General features: G+C 54.6%; 2 protein-coding genes and 2 non-coding genes across 11 annotated transcripts in view; 2 read left to right on the top strand and 2 right to left on the bottom strand.

Moving 5' to 3' along the window:
* Positions 1–22,276, top strand: LOC128813286 (sodium/nucleoside cotransporter 1-like). Of its 4 annotated transcripts, none has more exons than XM_053988271.1 (19): positions 1–5,162; positions 13,219–13,341; positions 13,922–14,051; positions 14,157–14,251; positions 14,597–14,688; positions 15,079–15,268; positions 15,589–15,730; positions 16,450–16,563; positions 16,929–17,006; positions 17,346–17,426; positions 17,767–17,847; positions 17,978–18,103; positions 19,280–19,410; positions 19,618–19,786; positions 19,969–20,166; positions 20,650–20,731; positions 21,211–21,309; positions 21,749–21,860; positions 21,963–22,276. In XM_053988271.1, the coding sequence occupies exons 1-19, from the start codon at positions 5,137–5,139 to the stop codon at positions 22,084–22,086; spliced, it is 2,193 nt and encodes a 730-aa protein (XP_053844246.1). In that variant the 5' UTR covers positions 1–5,136; the 3' UTR covers positions 22,087–22,276. The 4 variants fall into 4 exon arrangements, with proteins under 4 accessions (XP_053844246.1, XP_053844247.1, XP_053844248.1 ...); XM_053988272.1 differs by lacking the exon at positions 1–5,162 and adding an exon at positions 12,314–12,357 and having other exon boundaries at positions 15,043–15,268; XM_053988273.1 differs by lacking the exon at positions 1–5,162 and adding an exon at positions 12,341–12,357 and having other exon boundaries at positions 13,165–13,341; positions 15,043–15,268.
* On the top strand, positions 10,378–10,449 carry TRNAH-GUG (transfer RNA histidin (anticodon GUG)). The gene has a single exon. It is a non-coding gene; the product is annotated as a tRNA-His (tRNA).
* On the bottom strand, positions 11,356–11,427 carry TRNAH-GUG (transfer RNA histidin (anticodon GUG)). Its single transcript has one exon. It is a non-coding gene; the product is annotated as a tRNA-His (tRNA).
* Positions 22,277–22,558: 282 nt separating the features above from the next.
* Positions 22,559–24,182, bottom strand: part of ALPK3 (alpha kinase 3) — a 36,735-nt gene continuing 35,111 nt past the window's right edge. For all 5 annotated transcript variants that reach the window (XM_053988681.1, XM_053988682.1, XM_053988684.1 and 2 more), the window contains one exon: positions 22,559–24,170. In XM_053988681.1, coding sequence (XP_053844656.1) covers positions 23,849–24,170 — 322 coding nt within the window. In that variant the 3' untranslated portion in view covers positions 22,559–23,848. The remainder of the gene's footprint in view (positions 24,171–24,182) is intronic.

Here is a 24,182-nt window from a genome sequence, read left to right as displayed (position 1 = left end):
CCGGCCCTCCTCGGCGCTCCGGGCCGCCTCCCGCGCTCGAGCGGCTGCGGCCTGTCGGCTCGTTCCCGGCGGCCTCGGGCCCCATACGGCCCCAGCGCTGCTCCCAGCCACCCCGGAGCGTCCTTCGGCACCAGGGGTAAGGCCACCGAGGAGACAGCCGGCGAGGCAGCGCGGTAAAGTGTCCCTCATGGGATCACAGAATGTCCCAAGCTGGAAGGAGCCCACGAGGGTCATCCAGTCCAACTCCTCGGTGCAAACCCCCTGCCTGGGAGGTGTTCGGTGGGAGCAGCCCCGTGCGAGACCCCCGGAGCTGTTCGCTCCAAGGAGACACTGAAACACAAGGCTGGCGCTGTGGACCGCCACAAGAAACGCTGCGGGAAGGGGTGAGCAGGGACAAGACAGGGAAGTGCTTGGGAAGAACCCTGAGTTCAAGCTGGATGTGCAGAGACATTGGAGTGAGCGTGCAGGGCTGATCCCCAGCACAGGGGCTCGAGGACATCCCCAGGGATGCAGCGGGAATGTGGCACTGGGAGCAGTCTGTTGGGGCATGGCAGCAGAGCCCGAGGCCATGGAAGCAGCAAAAAACATGCTAACACACATTCTGACTGCTCCTCCTGGACACACAGCCATCACCAGCCGGCAGCCTTCTCTGCTCACCCATCACCAAGACCATCTCCCCGTGCCTCAGCAGCCCTGTCTCCAGACCTATGCCCCCAAATCCTTCACATCCCTTCCTAAATACACACCATCACCCAAACCTGCTTCCAGGCTCACAGGCTGAATCCCCTGAAGGCCATAAAGAACGAAAAGGGCCAGGATGCTCCAAGAGTGAGACTCCCACAGAGGTCCCACTGCAAGCTGTGAAGCATGCAGAGGCATCCAGTGAGCAGGGACAGATGCCACAGTGTGTCCCTGCCTGTCCTCACACCAGGAGCCATGGTCCTGCAGAGTGTGGGGACAGATGCTGGGATCTTGCTGTCAGGGTGCCTAGCTGGGGAGAGAAGTTTCTCATGGTGACCTCCTTCCTACCAGCCCTGTGCAGGAGGGAGAGTGAGGATGGGGCTGCCAAGGAACTGAGGTTCCTGTGCTAGCCTGGCATGGTACATGCCCAGCGTGTGCCCAGGGAGCCCACTGAGTCCCAGACTTCCTGCTTCCTTGAGCAGACTCCTGCTTGAGAAACCCATCCAAACTTGCCAGGTCCAGCTAGACACCAAGGGAGCTTCCTCCAAAGGGGGAAGACAGCCATGAAACCCAGAAAACAGCACTGGAAATTTCAAACCATGGGGATTGCAAGATGCAAAAGGCAGCAGGAGAAAAAGCATCTGTGAGGAACAAAGTGATCATCAGGCTGTGTTTGCAGCAGTCTAGCAGCAGACCTCGCTCCCAGGCTCTCAGATGGAGATTAAGAGACTTATTAACATGCAGAAAAGGCAGAGATTCTCAATAAATTAGCCTGTCCAGCATTTGGAAGGAAGCAGGGCTAATGGCACTTGAGATTGAAAGCACTTCCACCCTCTATTAGTAACCAAGGAGGATGTTCAGCAACAGCTGTAGGAGATGGCTCTTGTTAAATCCTCAGGCCTGGAAAACACACGCTCAGTGTCTCCAGAGAGGGGACTGAGGAGGGATCTAGCTTTGTGGTGTTGTTTGGTTTTTTTTTTAAATACTACCATATTAGAGGAATTGCAAAGGTTCTTCCTCCTCATCCAGTCCTGGCACATCCCCCACATTGCTCCCTCCTTGGAGAGGCCGTGCTGGGATTTGACAAAGGTCTGTGGTCCATGCCCGTGTAGGACCCCAGCACCTCCTCACCATTTTTTGGGCCTGTTTTTCTTCCAGATTGGCCCAATGTAGCCCTGTTCTCTGATCTGTGCCTCTGAGGGATCACCTCCTTACCGCAGGCTTCAGCAGAGCTTGGAGGGGAATCAAAATCCCGGCACTCACCTGAGCCCTCAGATTTGAGCTTCCCCTGGATATTGGCTTCCCCTTGACCAAACCACCCAGGCAGCAACACAGGCAGCAGGTGAAGAGAACACAGCTGAGGTGAGAGCCCCCCTGGGAGACTTCTTTGTGCTTGGGGAGCTTTAAGGGGCCTCCAGAAGGAGACCAAATGATCTTAACACCTGCATGGCTTAGCACAGGCACAGGCTGCTCATATTCTTTTCTGCAGTCATGGTGAGAGGCTGGTGACATCATTCTGTTCACAGTGGTTCACTTCAGGTTTGGAGGAGCAGTGGCAGACTTCTACACTCCCACATCCAAAGTCAGAATCTGTCTGCAGCTCGTGCTGCAGCTGGTGCTGCTCCAATCCTAACTGTTTACACGCTCTATACCTTATTCCTGTCGGGACCCAGGTTTGATGCCTGCACTGTAGAGACTGACCCCGACACCACAACGGTGGCTGTGATGCCACTCTGCCTGCGACTCACTGTGACAGATGGCTGTCATGGAGTGTGGCAGGTGTAGGGACTGGCAGGGGAGGTGGGGCGGGACTGGCAAATGGGAGAGGATGAGGGAGCACAGGCTGCACCACTTGCATGCCAGACTCCACATTTTAGCTTCTCTTTCATGCAGCCACAGCAGGAAGCATCTCCAGGTGGGATGTGCAGCCCTGGGGGCTGCCTGCTGCTGGCACTGCCCACAGTCCATGGAGCCCCCAGGAAGGAGGGAAGCATGGCTATGAAGCCGTTTGCACACAGTCCTCAGATAGGAAGATGACAATCCATGGCTGTGCAGAAGTGATTTGTGGTTCACTCTGAGGGACCACGGGAACAGGGGAGGCCAGAAGGGCTTTCTGCAGTTGTGTGCAAGGATGTAGGGCTGGTCATCTGCACTGGAATCTCTGCTCCCACCCTCTTCTCCACTTCTGAAGGGTCCAGGAGCTCTTTGCTGAGATCTCCGGGCTGGTGCTCTTCCTCTTACCCTTCCTCTTACCAAAGGAGCTGCTTGCCAGGGTAAATTCAGACAGGACAGAGCATGCACGAGGAAGAAAAATCCAGGTAATGTCTTCCGGGCTCCTGCCAGCCCAGGGGAGAGCTGTGTGCATCCTCAGCCTTCATCCATCCTCCGGGGCCTGAGGAACTGCTTCAGCTGCCTGAAGTGGTCCTGGTGCTCACCCCCCGCTGGGGACAAGAACCCTGTTTGGCAGCTGGGCCAAGAACAGCACACAGCACTTTCCCTGGGCTGAGGAGGGATCATGCCACGTCTTCATGGCAAACCTTTCCCTCCAGTTTAACCTTGGGTGGTGCGGACACAGCGCAGCGTCCCCCGGACAGCAGCTTCCGGTGACTCAGAGGAGAAGGTCTCTGCCCCTGCACGCTCCCGGGTGACTCACCCCCAGGTAATGCGGGGGCTGAATCTGACACTTGCCCACGTGTCACTTGAGTCAGGTGCTGGGTCGACTCTTTCCCCTGATGCCAGCATCAACCCTGCCTTGCAGGGAAGCCTGCAGCTCCTAAAATCTCCAGGTACTTCTTCCACAGCTTCAAACAAAAGCCATTTGCAGGAGCTTTGGAGTGCCTGTGTGCCTGCTCCTTTCCTCCCCGGGAGCAACCCACACACACCCCATTGTGCAGCACAGCAGGGACCAAGAGGATGTCACATCTGCTGGGTGACAGCCGAACCAACTCCAGGGTCTGGCTACAGCAGGGGACGTGAGGACTGGAAGGTGGCAACTGTGACACCAGAATTACTTCCTGAGAGGCAGCCAGGGAGTCCCAGGCTGATAAATGACATATTTGTTCTCTGCAAATGAACAAAAATTGGCATACGGAGGAGGAAACTGGCATCGTTAGGGAACAGATGGATAAATATGACATATTGGGGAAGAGTCGATACAGCTCTCTTGCAGTGAATTTCTCTTTACCATAGCTAGTGCTTTCTTGGAAAAAGCCAGCAGGCCCCTGAGGTGATCCAGTAGAAATCCCCGCATTTCCACACACAGATCTTTTGACAAGATGAGGTCAACGGCAAAGTCTGCAATAATATTGAATTATTCTGGAAATTATGGATGCATGCTAAGCCTTGCAGGAGGACTTTGAGAGGCTTAGGAAGTTGGCAATAAAATGAGACAAAAGCCAATGTTAGGGAAGTGACACACATAGGGAAACCAAGCCCAGGCTCTTGTCCAAAGTGATGGGTTCTGAGACTAGGAGCTCTGACAGTCTGTGAAACTGTCCCCTCAGCACTCAGCAGAAGTCAAAACCTCAAAGACTCTCTGTCAAGCTGATAGAAAAGGTCAGGAAAAAGGAGAGATGAAATCAGAGATATCACTATTCCCTAGCCAGTCCCAGTTTATATGCATTTTTGGTCCCTCTATTCCAAGGATACAGCAGAGCTGGAAAATGTGCACAGAAGGGCAACAGGAGGATCCAAGGGCTCTGCACAAGGGCCAGGGCTCTTTGGCACAGGAAAGAGACAGCTGGGATCACACAGCAGAGATCTGCACAGCTGGGGGAGGTGGGAGAGGCTGAAATAACAGTGATAACACAAGGAAGAGACTGAGCACACAGCAGCCCTCCCTGCCAGGGGCTGCTACAGATGCTATGTGGTTTAGGAACAAGACCACACAAATCCACAGAAAAAATCCATAAATACATATTAAATACAAGGACTAGCACAAAGGAGACTTGTGAGTTTTTAGAGGCAGGGATCGTGTCCAGGGGAAGTGCTGCTACACATTTGCACCAGGAGACCATCAAAGCCGGGGCAGGATATGCACAAAGCATGTGTCTTTACCAAATGGAGCAAATTCCTGCAGGCACTTTTTGCAGCTCTCCAGCCTTTCGGTAAAAAAAAAAAAAAAAATTGTTATACAGTTGATAGTATAACTGAGGCAATGCTAATTGAGCAAAAGAAGAGATGACAACTTGATGAAAGACATCTGCCAGCTTGGAGCCAGATCCATCAGTCATGACCTCAGCCATGCCGAGCCTGGTCCCTGCCTCTGCTCTCTGCACTGACAGCCCCTGCACATCAGGACCCCGAGTGTCACAACTGCTCTGTATGTGGTCCATCATCTCATTAACACTTTGACGAGGTGTGGAGAGCACTGGGAAACTTCATTTCCACAGGTTCAGGTGCAGCATCCTGGAGACAGGCCAGTGAGAGAGCTGGGTGACAAGAGAGGAGAGAAAAATGACTGCAGGACTGACACCCAGAGGGTGAGAAATACTTCTTTCACTGATAAATGCAAGGTTTGAGGGAAATATCCAAACAGCTGTTATGTAAACTCTTTGATGTTTTGGTGGGTTTTTTTTGGGTTTTTTTTTTTTGTTTTGTTTTGGTTTTTTTTTTTTTTTTTTTTTTTTGCAAAATGATTTTGTGTGGGCTCAAATCCCAGAGAGCTGAATTCTCCCCACTCAGCTCCCGTGGGGACAGGGGAACCAAGACACAGAAGCTTTCCTGTAACGAAACCAGGATAATGACAGGGAAACCTCATGACAGATGCTGGCTTGGTGGCAACAGCTCTATTATATCATGCAAATTGCATGGCCTCATCCAGCCACCCGCTTCCACACTCTACAGCCAGGTGGATGCTCTTGGGGCTTCAACCATAGCACAAATTCAGTCCCTTCATTGCTGGCCCTCCATTTTTGGGTTTTATTTGCTCCTACCAAAGGGTTTGATCCTGTAAGGGCAAAACAGCATCCAGCTGGGACAAAATGCCTGAATCCCTCTTCTGAATGAAAGAAGGAAACAGGATCAGCTGCGAGAGCATGGATCTGAACTCAATAGCAAGTGGTAAAGTGGAATTGATTGAAGCTGCCTGCCCTCATCGATCTGAGGCTGAGCAAACTAAGGAGCTGGAGCATTTGCAGCTCAATCAGAGCAATGTGCTGGTGGGGGCCTGTGCTGTGGAGCTGGCAGGGGACCTGAGTGCCCTGGGAAGGGGTTAATGGTGGGTTTGATTAATCCAGCTGCAACAGCCATGCTCACACAGCTGGGTCCTTCTCCAGACAGCTTTATGTTGCCTGTGGGCAACACCCACCCTGGTATCCCCTTATATCTCTTAATAGGGCTGTCATCAGCTGTCAGGAAAATGGGCTCAGTGCACAAGAGCAAAACAGTGGCCATTGCTCTCACAGAGAGGGGATCAATTGCAATTGCCACCAGCCCAATTTCTCTGAAAGGGCTGAGAGGCAGAAAATGAAGGTGAATTCAGAGACGAGTGCAAGAAGTGGAGAGGTGAGGGCTGGCAAGCTGCCTGGCAGCTCATAGTGGCCTGTTTTCTGCCCATTCAGCAGCATAAACCTGGGTTAAGAGGTGGCTGTGTGGAGGCCATAAATCCCTGCAGCAGCAGGAGGCTCCTGCTATGCACAGACAAAGGCAGAGTGAGAGCTGGGGCTGGCAGCTGGAGTCAGGCAGGGCACACACAGACATGTGACAGCATTTATTTAGGGCTGCAGGATGGCTGCTTCTCCCCTGGGACACTTTCCTCACATTCCATCTTCAGCTGGATGCTGGACACACAAGGAAAGAGCTCAAGAGGTTGCTCTAGGCTGTGCTCCCTGGGTTTTGGACAGGACAGCTTTGATAAATCCCTGCCCCAATCATTTTCTTTGATTTCTGAGTATTGGAGCTAGGCAAGGCAGGGACAACTTCCACTGTCCCAGGTTGTTCCAAGACCTGTCCAGCCTGGCCTGGAACACCTCCTGGGATGGGCTAGCCACAGCTGCTCTGGGCAACCTGTGCAGGGATCTCAACACCCTCTCAGCCAAGAATTCCTTCCCAGTATCCCATCTAACCCTGCCCTCTGGCAGTGGGAAGCCATTCCCCCTTGTCTTATTACTCCAGGCCTTTGTCCCCAGACCCTCTCCAGCTCTCCTGGAGCCCCTTTAGGCACTGGAAGGGGCTTTAAGGTCTCATTGGAGCCTTCTCTTCTCCAGGTTAAGCCCCCACTTCTCCCAGCCTGGCTCCAGAGCAGAGAGGCTCCAGCCCTCAGACCATCTTTGTGGCCCTAGAAGAGGATGGTGGGGACAGTATGAGGTCAGGTTGATGGCAATTGTCTCCCAGTTCAGGTGTTTTGTCCTTCACTCCTAAAACCTCCACAAACCTTCACCTTCAAATTGTCCCAGTCCCAGAAGCTTTCCTTGCTCTTGCTCTAGCATCCAGCTCTGCCCCAGCAGTGCCTATGGGGATGGGAATATGGGATGGTGGGCATGATTGTAGAGTTGCTCTGATTTCCTTAGGAAGGAAGGTGGGATTTCCACAGCAGAGCAATTTCCAAGTTGGGTTAATGGCCTCTGAATAGCCAGAGAGGAGAGCATTGGCCTGCACCACTGCTTTTTCATCTCCAGTAAAACATAGAGCACATCCTCCCAGCACTGGCATCCATCCTGCCTCTCCAGCTCCAGTGCTGCTCCTGTAGCTGCTTTAGCAATCTGTGAGAAAAAGAGGATGTGGTGGGGATTCCTCTGCCTCCCATCTGCCTTCCTGAGACTGGGAAAGGAGACCAGGGGCTGCCCCAGTGAGGGAACAGCTGGAGAGGCTGCTCGAGGGCAGAGCAGCTGAGAGAGCTGTGCAGTGATGAATTGCGCTTGTCCCTCTGCCAGCTGCAAGATTTATATTTGTGCCACAAAGTGGCAACGTCTGGGTGCAGCAGCACTCTCTGTCTGGCTGCACTGGTGTTTTGATATTCCAGGCACCTTTAAAATCCCACTGAAAGCAACCCACAGGCATCAGAGGGCTCAGAGAAAAGACACTGAGGGACAGAGCAGGGTGGGAAGAGCAGAGGAGCCTGCCTGGAGCAGCCATCCTGCCCTGGTGCTGAGCATCCTAAAGGGATCAGGTTACCCAGCAGACAGATGGGGCTCTCAATACTCCCACAAACTCATCTCTTTTCCTTCATCCTGGCAGGTTCAAACCATCTGGACTAAAAAGCATGTGGCAAAGGGTGGTTGGGGCCCTGATAACCAGGCAAGGTTTCCTTAGGAGTGCTCTCATCCCAGTTCTGTTGGGGAGGGCAGCCTACAACAGAAAGTTGCTGGGACAGGCCACCACTGCCAGCCATGGGTGGCAGCAGTTTCTTGCCTCCTCCTTCTCATCCACACCCGGTTCCTTATCTCTGGGTCCTTTCCACCTCCCTGCTTACTTCCATGTTTGGCTGACTCTCCTGTATGGCTGCAGTGTTATCTCAACCATGCCTGTTCCAGCAGCTGAGGTCATTGTAATTCTGTCAACTTCCACATTCTAGAAACATCTGCCAAGAAGCCAAATCACAGGCCCTGCTGTCTCCTCCATGCCACACTGTGTGCCCTGTGTGAGCAGTGCCCAGCATCCACCCACCCACCCAAACATGGGCTCTGCATCCTGCCAGGCCAGGAGTTGGGATAAAGGCCATGGTGACACCAGCCTCAGGGGTCCCACTGTGCCTGCCCATGCAAGTCCCCAAGTAAGAATCTCCTGGTCATCTTGTGTGCCACTGTAGGTCCCTGCCAGCCATGGACAGCATGTCCTGCCAGAGCATGCCCCACTATCTCCCGTGGGTCCCACCACACTGTCCTGCCCAACACACTTATCCAGATTAACATGGAGCTGGGCTTATCCCTTCACTAGGGACACAGCCCAGCTTATGGCATTGTGCCACTGCAGAGGAAGGCACAAGAGACCAGGCACAGGGCAGCACAAGGACTTTTTCCCTTCACAAGCTCATGAGCTGGGATTCAGAGGTTGCAGTGATCCCACCTCTACAGCTCAACTACACCTGTCCTGCAGGTGTCTGTTGGTTGGATTTGTGTCCTTGGTGCAGTCAAGGGGATGATGATGGTGTCAAACTCCTTGGGCATGGGAGGAGAACCACGTATCTCCTTCCAGTGTTGCTGCACCTACTTTGTTCCAGCATAAGGACAGAGATGGTGACAGGGTTGGACACTCATGAACAAAAGCAGTATCCCTGCAGCCCCATTACAGACGTGGACTGGGATCTCAGCATGTGGTCAAGAGAGGGAGAAAGGTGGGACTGGAGTAGGACAGTAGCATGTGGACACTGACGTCATTCAGATACCCCTTCAGCATCTCCTGGTCAGCCAGTTTGACATGGGAGAGCATCTCCCACTGCAAAGGATCCCACCATTGCTGAAGCACCAGCGGGGCACACCAGCAAACTGCTGAGGACAGGTATGAGGTGGGCATAGACAAAGAGAGGACACAAAAAAACATTCTGTCTTCCTCCACCACTCTGAGATCTTTTGGGCTGGTTATGAGCATGATGAGCTCAGAGTGGCAGGAGTAATTACTTCACAGAGTAATCAAATCACGCAGGGTATTTCTCCAGTTTGCCCCAAGCCACAGGAAGACTGTTCTAGATTTAGGATTTTCCAGCTGCAGCAGATACACCAGGACGGATGGGGTGCAGGGACATGGCCAGCATGGTTGTAGGAGTCCCCTGCCACTCCCTGTACCCCTTTCCATGGGAGGTGCATATGTATAACAAGCGATGAGCTCATCCCATATGAAGGAGCTGATGTTTCTATGACCAGCTCCAGCTCTTCAGAAAGAATGAGTCATGCTGCAATCACTCTAAAATATTTTATGTGAAGAAATCTTTTTGATCCCAGGTGTTTTGAATTCTTTGCATATCTGTGAAAATGAAAGAACCTTTAATACTGGGAGCAGGAAAGCAGCAGCAGTGGTGAGAGCAGAGCCATTAGGTATTGATATGTGCTTGAGCAGGAGAAACAAGGAGTCTGGGACAGACTGATACTTGTTGCTCTTTCAGGGGCATAATATCCTTAGTCCCTCTCTTCTCCAATACCTCTGTGCCCAGTCGTTCATTAAGCCTGTGGTTGGGAGAAATTTTACTCTCTGAGAAATACGCAGGGGAGCAAGAGGTGAGGTTACAGCTGGGGGAACAGGGTTGCCCGAGGATACAGAGGGCTGGGATGAGCGGAAGGGTCAGGATCAGGGTCAGAGCAGGGAGCTGGGCCGAGGGCAGAGGAAAAAGGTGAGGAAGTGAGCGGCGCAGCTGGGGTCAGACACGGAGCGAGACTCGGGGCTGGGGCCAGGGCGTGGGTGAGGGCCGTGAGAGCACCAGGGCCACGTTCCGGGCTGGGATGACGGAGCGGGCGCTGGGCGAGGTCCCAGCCCGGGGCCCATCACCACCGCCCCGGCCGCGCGCGGGGAACACGGGACGGAGCTCCGGCGCTGCGCCCTGGGAATGCCCGCGGGGAGCGGAGCGGGAGCGCTCAGAGCCAGCCCCGCGTGTGACACTCGCGGCACACCCACACCCACACCCACACCCACACGCACACCCACAGCCAGCCCCGCGTGTCGTCACACTCGCAACTCACCCACATCTAGATCCACCCTACCACACGTCAGAGCCCACAGCGTCAACAGCCGCCTCGCCGGGCCGCCTGCCCAGAGCCCCGGTAGCGCGCCGTGATCGTATAGTGGTTAGTACTCTGCGTTGTGGCCGCAGCAACCTCGGTTCGAATCCGAGTCACGGCATCGCCCGGCGGTACCACGGCACACGGGCTCCGCTCTTTTTGCGATTTTTCCCCTGAACCACCGCACGTTCTGTTTTTTTGTCACGTTGCGCCAACATTTCATTTTTCTTTCTTTTTTTCTATCGGTTGCCCGCGGGGCTGCGGGACTGGGCCGAGCTGGGCTCGCCCGGAGCGGGGAGTCCGCGGGCGCCGGGGAGAGAAGGAGCGGAGGGACAGAAAACAAGAAAATAGCATAAGATGAAAAAAATAACATAAAAGTAGAAATAATAAATAAAATAATAAAATTAAAATTTAAAATAGACCAAAATAAGAAAAGAGGAGAGGAGAGGAGAGGAGAGGAGAGGAGAGGAGAGGAGAGGAGAGGAGAGGAGAGAATGAGATACAAAGTAAGAGTAAAATTGAAATAAAAATAGAATTTAAAAATTAAGTTAAAATAAAAAATATATGAAATATATAAAAATTATACCACTAGATTAAGTAAAATAAAAGTAAATATAATAAAACAACTACACAATTAAATTTAAAATAATATAAAATGAGTTATTAAAATAAAATTAAATATTAAAATAAAATATAAAAACTAAACAAAAAAACAATTGATTACATAAAAGTAAATAAATAAATAAAAATTTAAAATATCATAGAATAAAGAAAATTAAAGAAAATATTATTAAGTATAAGAATAAAACAGTAAAAATTAAAAACTAAACTGAAAATTAAGTTACATTAAGCATATAAAATGAAATAGAATTTAGTGAAAATAGATAAACAAAATTTTAAAATTAAAATAAATTAAAAACAATAAAATTAAGTTCAAAATAATAAGAGAGAACGACGAAATTGAATTATGAAATAAACCAACGCCGGCAAAAGAGCAGAGCCCGTGTGCCGTGGTACCGCCAGGCGATGCCGTGACTCGGATTCGAACCGAGGTTGCTGCGGCCACAACGCAGAGTACTAACCACTATACGATCACGGCGCGCTACCAGGGCTCTGTGTAAGTAGCCTGGCGCGGCGACCGTTGACGCTGTGGGCTCTGACGTGTGGTGGGGTGGGTCTAGGTGTGGGTGAGTTGTGAGTGTGACGACACGCGGGGCTGGCTGTGGGTGTGGGTGTGGGTGTGGGTGTGCCGCGAGTGTCACACGCGGGGCTGGGGGATCTCGCCCAGGCGCGTCGAGAGAGCTTAAACAAGCGTCGCACCAGCAGCGTTCACGGTTTCCCTCTTTGTCACGGGATTGGCCGAATCCATAGGGAGAAGGCGCGGAACTGGCACAGAGCGGCTTGTTTACGGGCAGCGTGTGGCACGTGGTGACCTGAGCGCCCCGTGGTATCATTAATCACCGATGTTTGAAGTGATTCCTGCCAACCCCGATTTGGCACCCTCGGAGCCACATCACCGCTCCCTGTGCAAACAAAGAGCGGGAGGTACCAGTGGAGTGCACAAAATTGGGCATACGAATCCCATCATCCCACGTGAAAAGGTGGTTTCGGACGCACAGTGCAAGGGGATGTGTTTGTTGGCTTCCACCCCATCTTTCTCGGGGACCAGGGGACATGACTTCATGCCACTGACGCTTTGGAGGCCACGTGTGCCCCACTCTGGTTTTCTTTGGGAAGCATTTCCCGGGGTGGGGTAAAAGTTTGATTTCTACTTTCAGTATCTCTCCTCAAGGCTCGTTTTGCCAAGGGGGAAAGTCCCCCCGGCTGACCTTTTCTTTGGATGGCCCGGTGGCCTGGACTGGCACGCCGCCGGGCTGCCCTGCACGCCCTTCCCGGCAGCCGGGTGTGAGCCCCGGGAGGAGCCAGGCCGGCCCCGGCGCCGCAGCGCCCAGCCCAGCTCTTTGGACCGAGCTGTTAATGGGTAACCGAGACACGGGACCGGGAGCTGCGGGGCCGGCACGGCTGGCGGGTGAGTGCCGGGGGACGGCGGGTGCCAGGGCGGGGGAGCCGTGAGGACACGGAGGGCAAGAAGCCACCGGGGATGTGAGGAGGCGGGGGATGAGGCCACCGGGGGTGTGAGAGCGTGGGGTGCAGGGACACAGGGCAGAGGGTCCCGTGCCAAACAGCTCCAGAGGCTGCGGGGGACACAAGGAGTGCGCGGGGACACTGCAGGGGGCGCTGGGGCACCCCTCCGCTCCCTCCCTCGTTATCTGCCTGTCCATATGGTCCCGCTCCTGAGGGGACGGCAGCCAATGAGACTGCACTGAAACAAGAGATTTTGGGGCTGGCAGCGTGGGGGACAAGGAGGTGGCATCAGCCCTGGGAGGCACTGAACCTGAGACAGGGGCACAGCCAGGAACCTGGGGTGGTCCTGGAACTCCGTGAGATCCTGGAGGGACCGCTGAGACCAGATGGGTACTGGAGGGTGTCCCTGAAGTGGTGGTGGACTTGGGGAGCGGAGGTCCTCCTGATCCCTGCCAGGGTCCTGGAGAGACATCCCTGAGCACCAGGAGCAGCAGCAGTGTTGGAGGCCCTGGAGGGGGGTGTGAGCTCCTGGGTTCCCACCATGGCCCTGGGTCCTGCCCTGCTGCTGAGGAGCCATGAACCCAGGGACACATGCGGCCAGGACACACCAGTGGTTCCCCATGGTGGCTCTGCCGGCCCGTGGAGCCCTGGCCACATCACCTTCAGCTGCCCTGAGGTCCCACGATGAGGGGGATGTTCTCCAAAACTCCCCACTTTCACCTGTTGCATTTGGAGCCGTCTTTCCCTTCAGTGGACGCTGCGGGAAACTGGCGCCGATCCTGTAATCTCCTCCTTCTCTGCACAGACCTCTACAATTCTCCTCAAAGCAAAGACAACATCTTACGGCCTCTGTCCTCACACAGAAGTGCTTCTGCAGTCGATCACAGCCTTGCCTGCAACTCTCTGCTCTTTCCTCATCCTTCTCCAGGTAGGGGAATCAGGAGGGTGTCCAAATGGGATGCTCCAAGGGTTCCTGCCCTGGCATAACACTGGTTCTTCTGGGTTTGCTGGACCAGTTCTCCCAGTATGATTCTCTTTTAGGACCAGTCCCTATGTAAACTATAAATCATTCCTACCCCTTGTTCCTTCACTGTGTTAATTATCACCATGAAAGGACCTTCTTCCTCATCTTACTTGGTTGTACCAAGACCTTTTGAGGATGAAGGATACTTTTTGAAAAATCCCTCTTGCAAAGGGGCTCACAGAGGCTGGTGGACACTGTCACCAACTTGGAGGAGGAGTACCAGCACTCCCTGTTGCATACAGTCCTCTCCTATAATTCCTTGGAAGCACGGCAGAGTAAAGACCTCTCTAGAGTTACAGAACAAGGAATTCAGCACACCAGCACCATGGCCTGAGGACTCCATAGGATGGTCCCTCAATGTGCTGGGGCAGGACCTGCTCTGAATACTGACTGCAAGGGGCGTTCTCCTCTCAGAGACCCAAAACTGAAAAGCAGAGTGGGACATTTGAGCTTCCCAGAGGTGATCCCATTTTGCTCTCCCCAGCCAGCATCGGACCTTCCCAGTGCTGTTTCCCATATACACTGAAGCAAAGGAGCTTCTGGAGATGGAAGGAAACCAGATAACCCTGGACAGCCTTGACAAGGGCACAGATAACCCAGCTTTCAGCTTCCAGGTAAATTCCCCTTCCCTTCCCTTCCCTTCCCTTCCCTTCCCTTCCCTTCCCTTCCCTTCCCTTCCCTTCCCAGTACAGGGTGCTCCAGTTAATGATGTTTTCCAGGGAGAGAACAGACACTATGAGGAATGTGGTGGTCCACGCAGTGAGAGCCAAGAGGAGAGAAGAGAAGGGAAAGGGAGATTCTCCTCCTACTGCAGGTGGGATAATCTGCACAGATGTGTGAGCTCTGCCAGAGACAAACCTGATTTGGGAGCAGAGTAGGGTGGTATTGAGGTGGGGACAGTGTCTGATGGCTCCGTGTGGCCTTGTAGGGTGCCACTGGCAGGTCTCTGTCCCCACAGCAGGTGATGGTGAGCGTGGTGGGGTTTCTCACCATGGCCCACCTGTACCACCTCCTGCTGCTGGAAGTGCCCAGCAGGAGCCATGCTCATGGCCTGGCTCTGGTGGGTTGGCTGCAGTTAGGATAGTTTGGCTTGGCTTGAGCTGATCTTCCATGTCCATCTTCTGCATCTCTCATGTCTCTGGCATGTGACTCTCCCCAGGAAGGCCCTGCAGCCGGCATCCAAGGCAAAGCATTTCTGCAAGGATCATGCCAAGGTGTTGAGAAGAGTTGTCTTGGGGCTCCTTGGAGTAGGTGAGGACTTGCTGTCACTGAGACTCCACACCCCCACCCCTTTGGCTGGCTGTGCCTCCAGACTCCACTGATTGAACACTGTCAAGTGTGTGGAGGTTGTATCTACTCCCAGCAGCCTCACTGCCCCCTCCTCACTGCACCACTGCTGCCCAGTTCTGTCTTCACCTCACTGTCCCCCTGCCCTTTCTCTACCTGCCCAAAGGGTTTAATGTGACCCTTCTGCTCCCTGCTGGGGTGGTGCTCTTAAGATCTCCTCATGCAAAATGGGATTCTCAGGGGTGGCCAGGGAAGGACATTGGGAGGAAATTAATCTCGTGGTTGGCCCTAGTGAGTCATGAACCCGTGATCTTACAGCGCTGATGTTTCTGACTCCCAATGTGCCTTCTCCAGCCTATCTGTGCTACTTCATTGCGGCCTGTTACCTCAACTTCCAGCGAGCCCTTGCCTTGGTGGTCATAACTGCCGTGGTTGTCTTCTTCATCTGCTGGAAGGTCTTCCAGAAGCACTGTGGGGCAAAGGTTCTGCTGCTCCTCCGCCCTGTTGGGAAGTGCTTCCAGAAATCCTGGCTGTGGCTGAAATGGTGAGTCAGGAGAAGGAAGGGCCAGATCCTTCCCAGCACCTGGGTTCCCTCCCATGCCTCTGCATGTGCCATGCTGGCACCTCACAAATGGCGAGCATGGCCCAGCCTGGGGACCACTTAAAAGCCATTGCAGAAATGTCTTGCTGCTCTGCCTCAGTAGTGCAATGGCTGTTCACACCCCTCGCTGTGCCTGAGCCCCAGGTTTCTTCGGATACATGGACCTTACCGTGGCAATTCCATCACAATCAGCTCCTGCCCTTCATGAGCTTTTCTCCCTATGGGGACATCATCTTGCTGACAGTCTGGGGTTTCCTCTGCAGGCTCCTGTGGGTGGCCCTCCTGGCAGGCCTGATTGTGTGGCTGGTTTTGGACACCGGCAGAAACCCAGAGCAGCTCATCTCATTAGGTGGCTTCTGCTTTTTGGTGCTGTTCCTGTTTGCCTGCTCCAAGCACCATGGTGCGGTATGTGTTCCAGGTGTGACTTGACTATCAGTCCCCCCGCAGGAGGTGGCCACCCAGCACTGGAGAACAAGTGCTTCATTCCCTCTGGCATCCCCTTCTCTGGAGGAAGCAGAAGGCCAGCAGAGCTGGGCAGAGCTGGGTGCAGCCTGGGGAGCTGAACTGGTTGGGTGGATAGACCCCAAAGCCACCTCACTGCTCTTCCCATTGCTCTCCTTGCCGCTTCCCAACCCAGGGCTCCCCTGCATTGCCTCTGTCCTGTTTTTTCTGGCTCAGAAACCCAGCACCAGACCCACACCTGGGCTTCAGGTGCCTTGAGAGCTTTGGTCAGAAGTAACTGAAGTCCTGGTGGCTTCCAGCCCAAACTGCTGCAATGCTTTGGGCAGTCCCTCCATCCTGCTCTTCCAAAGGGTTATTGAACAAACAGTTTCAGTCTAGCAGTTCTGTGCTACCAATCATCATAAGGTCTTTGTGCTTGTATCCCAGGTCAAACTGGCAAGTTATGTTCCAGCCAGTTCCAGAGTCTCACCAACTCATTTCTGGCTCTGTCACCAACCCATGTTTGTTGGTTTCTGTGACACTTTATCGGTCTCCCCATGATCTTCACCCCGGGGCAGTGTGTGGTGTTTGTCATGTGCTGCTGTTGCAGCAGCTGGAAACCAGAGGGGGAAGCCTGTAGGCCTTGAAAACATTTCAGCTCCTGTTCTGCTTTTTGTCCCCAGGTGTCCTGGAGAGCTGTTTTCTGGGGTCTTGGTTTGGAGTTCTTACTCGGACTCTTTGTTCTCCGAACGACTCCCGGCAGCCAAGCTTTCCAGTGGCTGGGAGACCAGGTCCAGGTACTGCATCTACTCATCCCATCCTGTGCTTGTACCCTGAGATTAACAGGAAAAGCAGAGTGTGGCATGGGGAGGGGGACACAGCAGAGATTGCATGTTCGGGACTGGAGGGAAGCCAACTCTTCCCTGGTTTTCTGCAGCAGCTCAGAGCCCTCGATGTGCTCTCCCTTCCAGGCTGTAGCAGAGCCCTCTGACTTTGGGACAGCCCACCAGTATCCCCATCTTAGGTCTCAGAGGGTCATTCTCTGGTGTGCAGTGAAGTGAGCTGTGGGATTGGAAGCACAACTCCTCACTAGGCAGAATGAGATATCAGGGAAGGACCTGATGGAGATCTCTGTCCTACTGTGTAACTTCTTCCCTTGCAGTACTTTCTGGGCTACACCAGAGCTGGCTCCAGCTTTGTCTTTGGGAACACACTCATTGAAGAAGTCTTTGCCTTCCAGGTCAGTCAAGGAATGGGGCATGGGGAGGTTTTCTTCAGGTCTGCCTCTTTGCTGGGTCCTGGAGAGCAAAGCTAAATGCAGCCAGATCTGCTGTGGTAGAGCTCAACCATCTCAGAGATGGATCTCCCTCAGCTGTGTACCCAGCTGTGGACTTCCTCAGTGCCATGGAGGATTTGCACTGGTCCCTGTCCCTCCTGCCAGCCTGGCCAAGTGCTGTGGCACCCCAGTGCCAGTGCCAGCGTGGGCTGGCTGTGCAGTACCACATCATACCCAGCCTGGTGCCCACGGGTGCTGGGATGTGTGGCTCAGCTCTCCTTTAACCCTGTGCCTTGCCTGCAGGCCCTGCCCATCATTGTTTTCCTCAGCTGTGTGATGTCCATCCTCTACTACCTCGGTGTCATGCAGTGGCTTATTCTCAAGGTAGGGCCTCACTCCTTGATCTGGGATGGCAGTGGAAAGAAGAAGGACCTGTTGGGTTCTCTGTCTACTACTGTCAGCTAAAAGATGTCCCAGGAAAATTGTCATGGTACTAACTTGGGGTGATTTGTCCTGCTTAAAAGGATAGACACAACTCCTGTATTTCTAACATGTCCTTCTGAGAAGGCCAAAAAACCTGAACCCTAGAGCTGATGTTTCCACCTGGTCTGGGGGTGCTTCCTAGGATCACCTCCATGCAGGGGCCAAACACTGCCTGGCTTCATGGGTATGGTGGCAGGGTGCCTGGAGCCTCTGTCAACACAATGGCCTTGTCTTTCCCCAGATCTCCTGGCTGCTTCAAATCTCAATGGGCACCACTGCCACTGAGACTCTCAGTGTGGCAGGGAACATTTTTGTGGGACAGGTAAGGTCCTGGGCAGCAGATCCAGCTCCTCAGTGCTTGTAGCTGAGCCTGCCCTGGAGAAAGGGTCTTCTCCCTCCCTGTGGCCCTGTATGGCTCCATCCCAAGGACAGCAGGGTTTTCTCTTCCACAGACTGAAGCCCCGCTGCTCATCCGCCCATACCTCACAGACATGACCCTGTCAGAAATCCATGCTGTGATGACTGGTGGCTTTTCCACCATTGCAGGCAGCGTGATGGGTGCCTACATATCCTTTGGGGTGAGTGCACGAGCAGCTGGATCCACATGCTCCCTGTTACAGGGTACTGACATGCAAGAACTGCCCTGGACTTGGGGATGAGGGAAGACTCCCAGCAGGTGCCTCATGGTCCCCTTCCATAAGCAGGATGAGAGCAGAGTGTCCAGACTCACCTTGTCCCAAAGACACCTCATCCAGCCCCACCTTTGCTGGCCTGGCCAGAACCCTAGAGCCCTGCCAGGTAGAAAGCAGTGCTATGGGACCCTTACTGTGTGTCCCTGCACAGTGAGCAGAGTAAATCCCACAGAATCATGGGATAATATAGCCTGGAAAGGCCCTCTGGTGGGCGGTCTCTGATCCACCCTCCTGCTAACTGAGGTTATGGCAACTGAGGGGATGCCCAGGTTGGTGGTGAACATCCTATGGATGGAGATCTCCCCCAGCCTCTCTGGTTTCCCCCACAGGTGCCTCAGACACAAGAAAATTTTTCCTTATATTCAACTGAAACTGTGCCAGTGATTCTCACTTTTTCACTGGCTATCACTGAGCAGTGTCCCCCCTCTAACCCCCTTTTAAACAGAAACGGCAACACCCACCCCCTTCCTCTTTTCCCAAGGGAAAAAACCCTGCTCCTCCAGCATTGGCTGGGCACTTCTGGCACCAAGCCCCCAGGGATGCCCTCTCCAGTTCATCAGTGCTCTGAACAAACCTTTTCCTTAACCTGCTGCCTGAGCTCCTGCCATTTAAACATTAATTAGTCTCCTTAAATGGGGAACCAAAGGTGGAAGGTCAGAGAAATGAGACATTGCCAGGAGAGGGGTGAGGCTGGGAACTTGGCCCTTCATCAGCAGGTAGAACGTAACAGTGTTATTCAACCTATTGCTCTGATACCAATAAAAAGGGATAAGGAAGAGACAAGAACCATTATGATTAAGTCAAACAGCAGGAGAGATTAACATCACCAAGGCTACAATTGCTGCAGCTCCAGCAATCGCCTCCATGCAGGCAAGCTGCCCCATGTGCATGGCTGCTTAGATGGGAAAACAGCCAATTTTCCCACCTTCAGCAAGCGGAGAGCCCTGAATTGCTCTGAGCATCACTGCTGATGCCAGCCACGTGCTGGAATGCCCTGGGGTGGCAGGTCATGGGGCGCAGCCTTGCGCAGAGCTGCCTATGCCTCTGGTCTGCACGTTGCAGATTGATGCAGCGTCACTGATCGCAGCTTCTGTGATGGCTGCGCCCTGTGCCCTCGCCATGGCCAAACTTGTCTACCCTGAAGTGGAGGAGTCCAAGTTCAAGGGCAAAGCAAGCATCCGCCTCTCCTGTGGGTGAGTCTGAGGAGAGGGGCAGTGGAGTGGGCTGCACGTGTCCTTCTACTGCAGGGAAGCCGTGGCGGCACTTTGGGGCACAAGTGGATGCTGCGGGTGGCCCAAGGCTGGGAGAGCCTGTGGTGTACACGCATCCATGGAGTGAGCGCTGACCTGGCATGGGGGATGCCCAGCCAGATGAGTACATTGGGGTCTTTTTCCATGCAGGGAAGAGCAGAACATCCTGGAAGCTGCTAGCAATGGGGCTGCCACCTCCGTGGGGCTCGTGGGCAACATTGCGGCCAACCTCATCGCCTTCTTGGCCGTGCTGGAGTTCATCAATGCTGCCCTCCGCTGGTTCGGGGAGATGGTAGACATTGAGGGTCTTACCTTCCAGGTATCCCCAAGAGCAGGCCCATGGTTTGAGCTGACATCCCTCACCCGTCCCCACCTTTGCCCGCTGCCTCAGTGGGCTGCTGAGACCCTTGCTGGGTTCTCAGCAATGCCAGCAGTGGATGTCCAGTCTGGCGGCTGCACAGATCAGCTCTGACCCGTTCCCTTCTGGGATGCTTTTCCCAGGTGATCTGCTCCTATGTCCTCATGCCTGTGGCCTTTCTCATGGGGGCAGACTGGGCAGACTCACCGCTGGTGGCTGAGCTCCTGGGGATCAAGATCTTCCTGAATGAGTTTGTGGCGTACCAGCAGCTGGCCACATACAAGAAGAACCGCCTGATGGGCCTGGAGGAGTGGGACGGGAACCGGAAGCAGTGGATATCTGTGAGGGGCACCTGCCACCCTACCAGGCACAGGGCAGGGATAGAGCCTGCTGGAATGGGGCACGGGACTTGGCTCGGCAGGCGGGTGGTGGGCAGGCAGAGGATCGTAGAACCATTTAGTTTGGAAAAGTCCTCTACGATCATTGAACCAGGATGATGGTGCTGGGAGTGGAAGGGCACCTATGTCCAGTTAGACTTGGATGTTTGCTCACAGCTGGGTGTGGGAGGAAGGAGTCAGTGAAGCCCTTTCCCATTTATCCTGCTCCTTGCTGGATAGATCATAGTGCTACAGGGCCCCTTGTTCCCCCAGCCCAGCCTCTTTCCAGGGAGAGCCTTCATCCTTGCTCCCAAAAATAGCTGACGGAGAAGGGGTTGGGGTGGGGGACTTCTCTCTGTCATGTCTATCTGGGAGCTCCAATGTGGTGCTCAGCTCTGGGGCTGCTCCTGGGCAGATGTGACTATCCCCTGCTGCTGTGCCCTCCAGGAGCGAGCTGAGAGCATCACCACCTTTGCCCTCTGTGGATTCGCCAACCTCGGCACCATTGGCATCACTCTGGGAGGCCTATGTGAGTGTGACTGATGTCCTGAGTGCCTGGGCACTCAGAGAGTGGGGTCCTGGGTGATGGAGCAAGAGCTCAGCTGAGGCAGGAGGAATTTGCTGTCCTCAAGCCTCCATGTTCAGTCTCTGCCAGATAAAAACCAGGATTTACATGAGGTGACCAGGATGATTTTGCACTGCACCCATGGGCAAGAGCACATCAAGCCTGGGTGTCACCCAGCCACAGGGGAAAGAGCAGAGAGACTCCTGTGCTGGGAGTGTTCTGGTGGATCACCCATGGGTGCAGGGTGGGCACAGTGCTCTACCAGGACGGACAGACAGCACACTGGGTGCTGGCTGGGATCACCACATCCTCCAGACAGCAGGGCACTATGTGGCAGAGCCAGCTCAGGACTGAGGAGGCTATCATGATCCTATCTGTCCCCCACCCAGTGTAGAGCTGGAGCAAGGATCTGACTCACCCCACTGTCTGTTTTGCCCCCACAGCTTCCATGGCGCCCGAGCGCAAGGGTGACTTTGCCTCCGTGGTGCTGCGGTCCCTGCTCACTGGCATGTGTGTCTCCATGCTCAATGCCTGCCTGGCAGGTAGGTCTCTGCCCACTGGCAGCAGGGCCAGAGATCCAGGGAGGGACAGGCACAGGGCTGAAGACCCCCATAAATGCAGCATTCAGGGATGGAGGTGGCTGGCCTGTCTCCCCATGGCTCTGCCAGAACCTTCAAACCCTGCTCTCCCCTCATGGCTCTGCCAAGGGCAGCCCAAGCCCAACAGCTCTCCTGGGGCCCCTCATCTTCCTCTGGGCTGGAACATTTCATGGGCAACTTCTGGAGTATGGCAAGGAGCTTCCTGAAGTCTTGGGGTGTGAGGTGGGACCTGCACAGTCCCAGGCACAGGATTTGCAATCAGGTATAGTCAGGGTGTGGGACTTGTGAGCAGGCACAGGGTACAGGACTCAAAGTTTGCTTGGGGTATGGAATTTGGATCCATGGTCCCTCTTAAGTCCCAACAGAAGACCTTGTCCCCCAGGTCTCCTCCATGTGCCAACAGAGGTGGGTGACTGCGCAATGTTCTTCAGCACCGCAAACTTCAGCTCGACCAGCTACACTATGTATACCTGCTGTAAGCAGCTCTTTGCCAGGTGGGTGTGGGAGCCATCTGGAGGGCCTTGGAGCCATCTGGTCCTGCCCAAGGACAGGGGCTGGCGCAGCAGCTTCTCCTGACCCTGTGTCTCTCCTTCCAGCTCCGTGCTCCAGAATGGGACTCTGTCCTTCATGGGATCCTGGGCTGAGCAGGCAGAGAGTGTGCTGTGGCTCAAGGAGTGCTGCGCGTACTACAACCACACATCCTGTGCAGGGACAATCTAGAAGTGGGGCAATACCAGGGCCTACAAGGCCTATCCCCAAAAGTAGAAAAAACCCCAACAGAAACCTGAGCATCTGGTCTTCTCCACTCCAGTGCTGATGGACAGCTGCATGCACCTTGCAACCTTCACCCTTAGGTGCTGGCCCTGTGGACACAAGGGATCAGCTCCCAAATAAATTATGGCAATCCTTGTGTGCTTGTCCTCAGACCTCTTCTGGCCCCTGACTATGGCTGTCCCACACAGCACAAGGTCCTTTGCTGGGGCTGCACCCCATGCCCACTGCAGACCTTGCAAACTGAGCCCCTGTCTGCTGCCAGCCTTAGGCTCTGGCCCCAGCCCCCCCCTTCTCCTCCACAGGACATGGATGCGGTAAAGCCAGTGCTTGAAGATGTTTCCTTCCCCCAAACACAAAGCCAACACATCCCACTGTACTTGGGTGCACCTCTCCCAGAGGGACCACAATGCCAGGAACAGGCCAGTCCTTCTCACTTTATTGCACTCGAGAGCACCCAGTCCCAAGACAGCCACCGTTATGTACATCGGTATTTTACAGTCACCCATCGACAAAGGACCGGGAGCCCAGAGCATGCCATGCTCCCAGCCCAGCCCCTTCCCTCCACCAGGCTGCACTGAGCCACTGCTTGGAACCCCACCCTGTAGGGTGGTGTCACTGGCATGCAGCACCCTCCTGCAACGCTCTGAGGAAGGGGATGCTCTGCAGGGTGACAGAGCAGACAGCTCCTGTATACCTGTCCATCACTGCCTCGAGCCAGGGGTAGCAGCATTTGGAGTGGGTACTGCCAACTGTCGCTGGAGTCCAGCATGTGCCAAGCAGGGGCGATGCTGAGCACCAGATTGTGCTGTGGGGCTAGGGCATACAGGGTCTATGTATGGCAGGGGGGCAAGGAGGAGCGAGTCCTGTGGGCTAGACACTCCCACCTACCAAGGCAGAGCCTGGGATGGAGGGGAAGCCACCCCTTTGCCCTGCTCCCTGGTATCCCATGTGAGGTAGAGCATCCTTACCATAGCACCAGCCACCATCCAGATAAGCATGGCCGCCCCCAGCAGCCACCCAGCAACGGGGTGGGAGACTTCCCTGGGAATCAGGGGAGGGCAGGGTGCAAAATCCCATCCCTATGCAGCTGCTGGTACCAGTGCAAACACCCTGCCCTGGAAGCAGCCAACACCCCAGAGCCCCACACCATAGCAGAGGAGCCCTGCAGCAATGCTGGAACCCTCTGCAGGAAAAAGGGTGTGCCAGGGCATAGGGGACTGCTTGGGCACTGGTGGAGTTCTCATCCTTGAAAGCACTGGCAAGGCTTGGCCTGGTCACTTTATGGGGACGCAGAGAGGGACATGAGGTGCTGGGACCCAGGAGGGTGTCCAGGACTCCCAGTTTGCTGGGGAGCCAGGCAAGGACATGGTGCCTGCAAAGCCCGAGGGAGACGCTCTGCCCCTGCCTTAAGGAAGGCCTATGGAAAGTTGAGAGAGGAAAGCGAGTCCGAGCGTGGAGAGGCACATGGCCCCACAGGCTCCAGCAGCAGCTCCTGTAGAGAGGTACTGGGGAGGTGGCCTGTGGTTCGCAGCCCCCGCGGCCCCGGCCCAGCCACTCACAATTAGCACACACCACACAATGCAAGCGCTGCGGGCTGGGCAGGAGCCCCATGGAGAAGGCCACTGCCAGGGTCTCCCCTTCCCACACTGGTCACATGCTGGGCCCAGGCTGGGGGCCAGGGCAGGAATCTCAGCTGCAGCAGCTCTGACTACTGTGGGCAGCCAGCTCTGTTGCTCTCTCCTGACCTGGGTTTGCAGGCTGTTGGGGCCTCCCCTGTTTCTGCAGATCTCCGGGAGCTCTTGGGGCTCACAGAAGCCTTGCGGGTGCCCTGAGGACTTGTCAGCACCTTCTTCTGGAGCTGGGGGCTGGACTGGGCAGACTTCCTGCCCAGGCAGGGACTCTTGGAGCCCTTGGGCTTGGCTGGCTCCAGCATCTTCAGGCCCAGGATACTGCAGTAGTGATTGCACCTGTGAGCAGCTGGGAACTGCTCCAGCAGGGAGGGGAAGCAGCTCTCCTTCAGCCCCTGGTACCTGTCAACACAG

The sequence above is a fragment of the Vidua macroura genome, chromosome 12 (genome assembly GCF_024509145.1).
Source record: "Vidua macroura isolate BioBank_ID:100142 chromosome 12, ASM2450914v1, whole genome shotgun sequence".
Classification (NCBI taxonomy): domain Eukaryota; kingdom Metazoa; phylum Chordata; class Aves; order Passeriformes; family Viduidae; genus Vidua; species Vidua macroura.
The sequence above is the reverse complement of the archived record's forward strand: the minus strand, read 5'-3'. Positions and strand labels throughout refer to the sequence as shown.

Excerpts from the sequence above, each read along its gene's own strand:
- LOC128813286 (XM_053988271.1), top strand. The coding sequence starts at position 5,137 with ATGACTGCAGGACTGACACCCAGAGG. Across the intron at positions 13,342-13,921 it reads CTTTCCTCATCCTTCTCCAG|CCAGCATCGGACCTTCCCAG; the intron begins GTAGGGGAATCA and ends TGCTCTCCCCAG. Across the intron at positions 15,269-15,588 it reads TCCTGGCTGTGGCTGAAATG|GCTCCTGTGGGTGGCCCTCC; the intron begins GTGAGTCAGGAG and ends TTTCCTCTGCAG.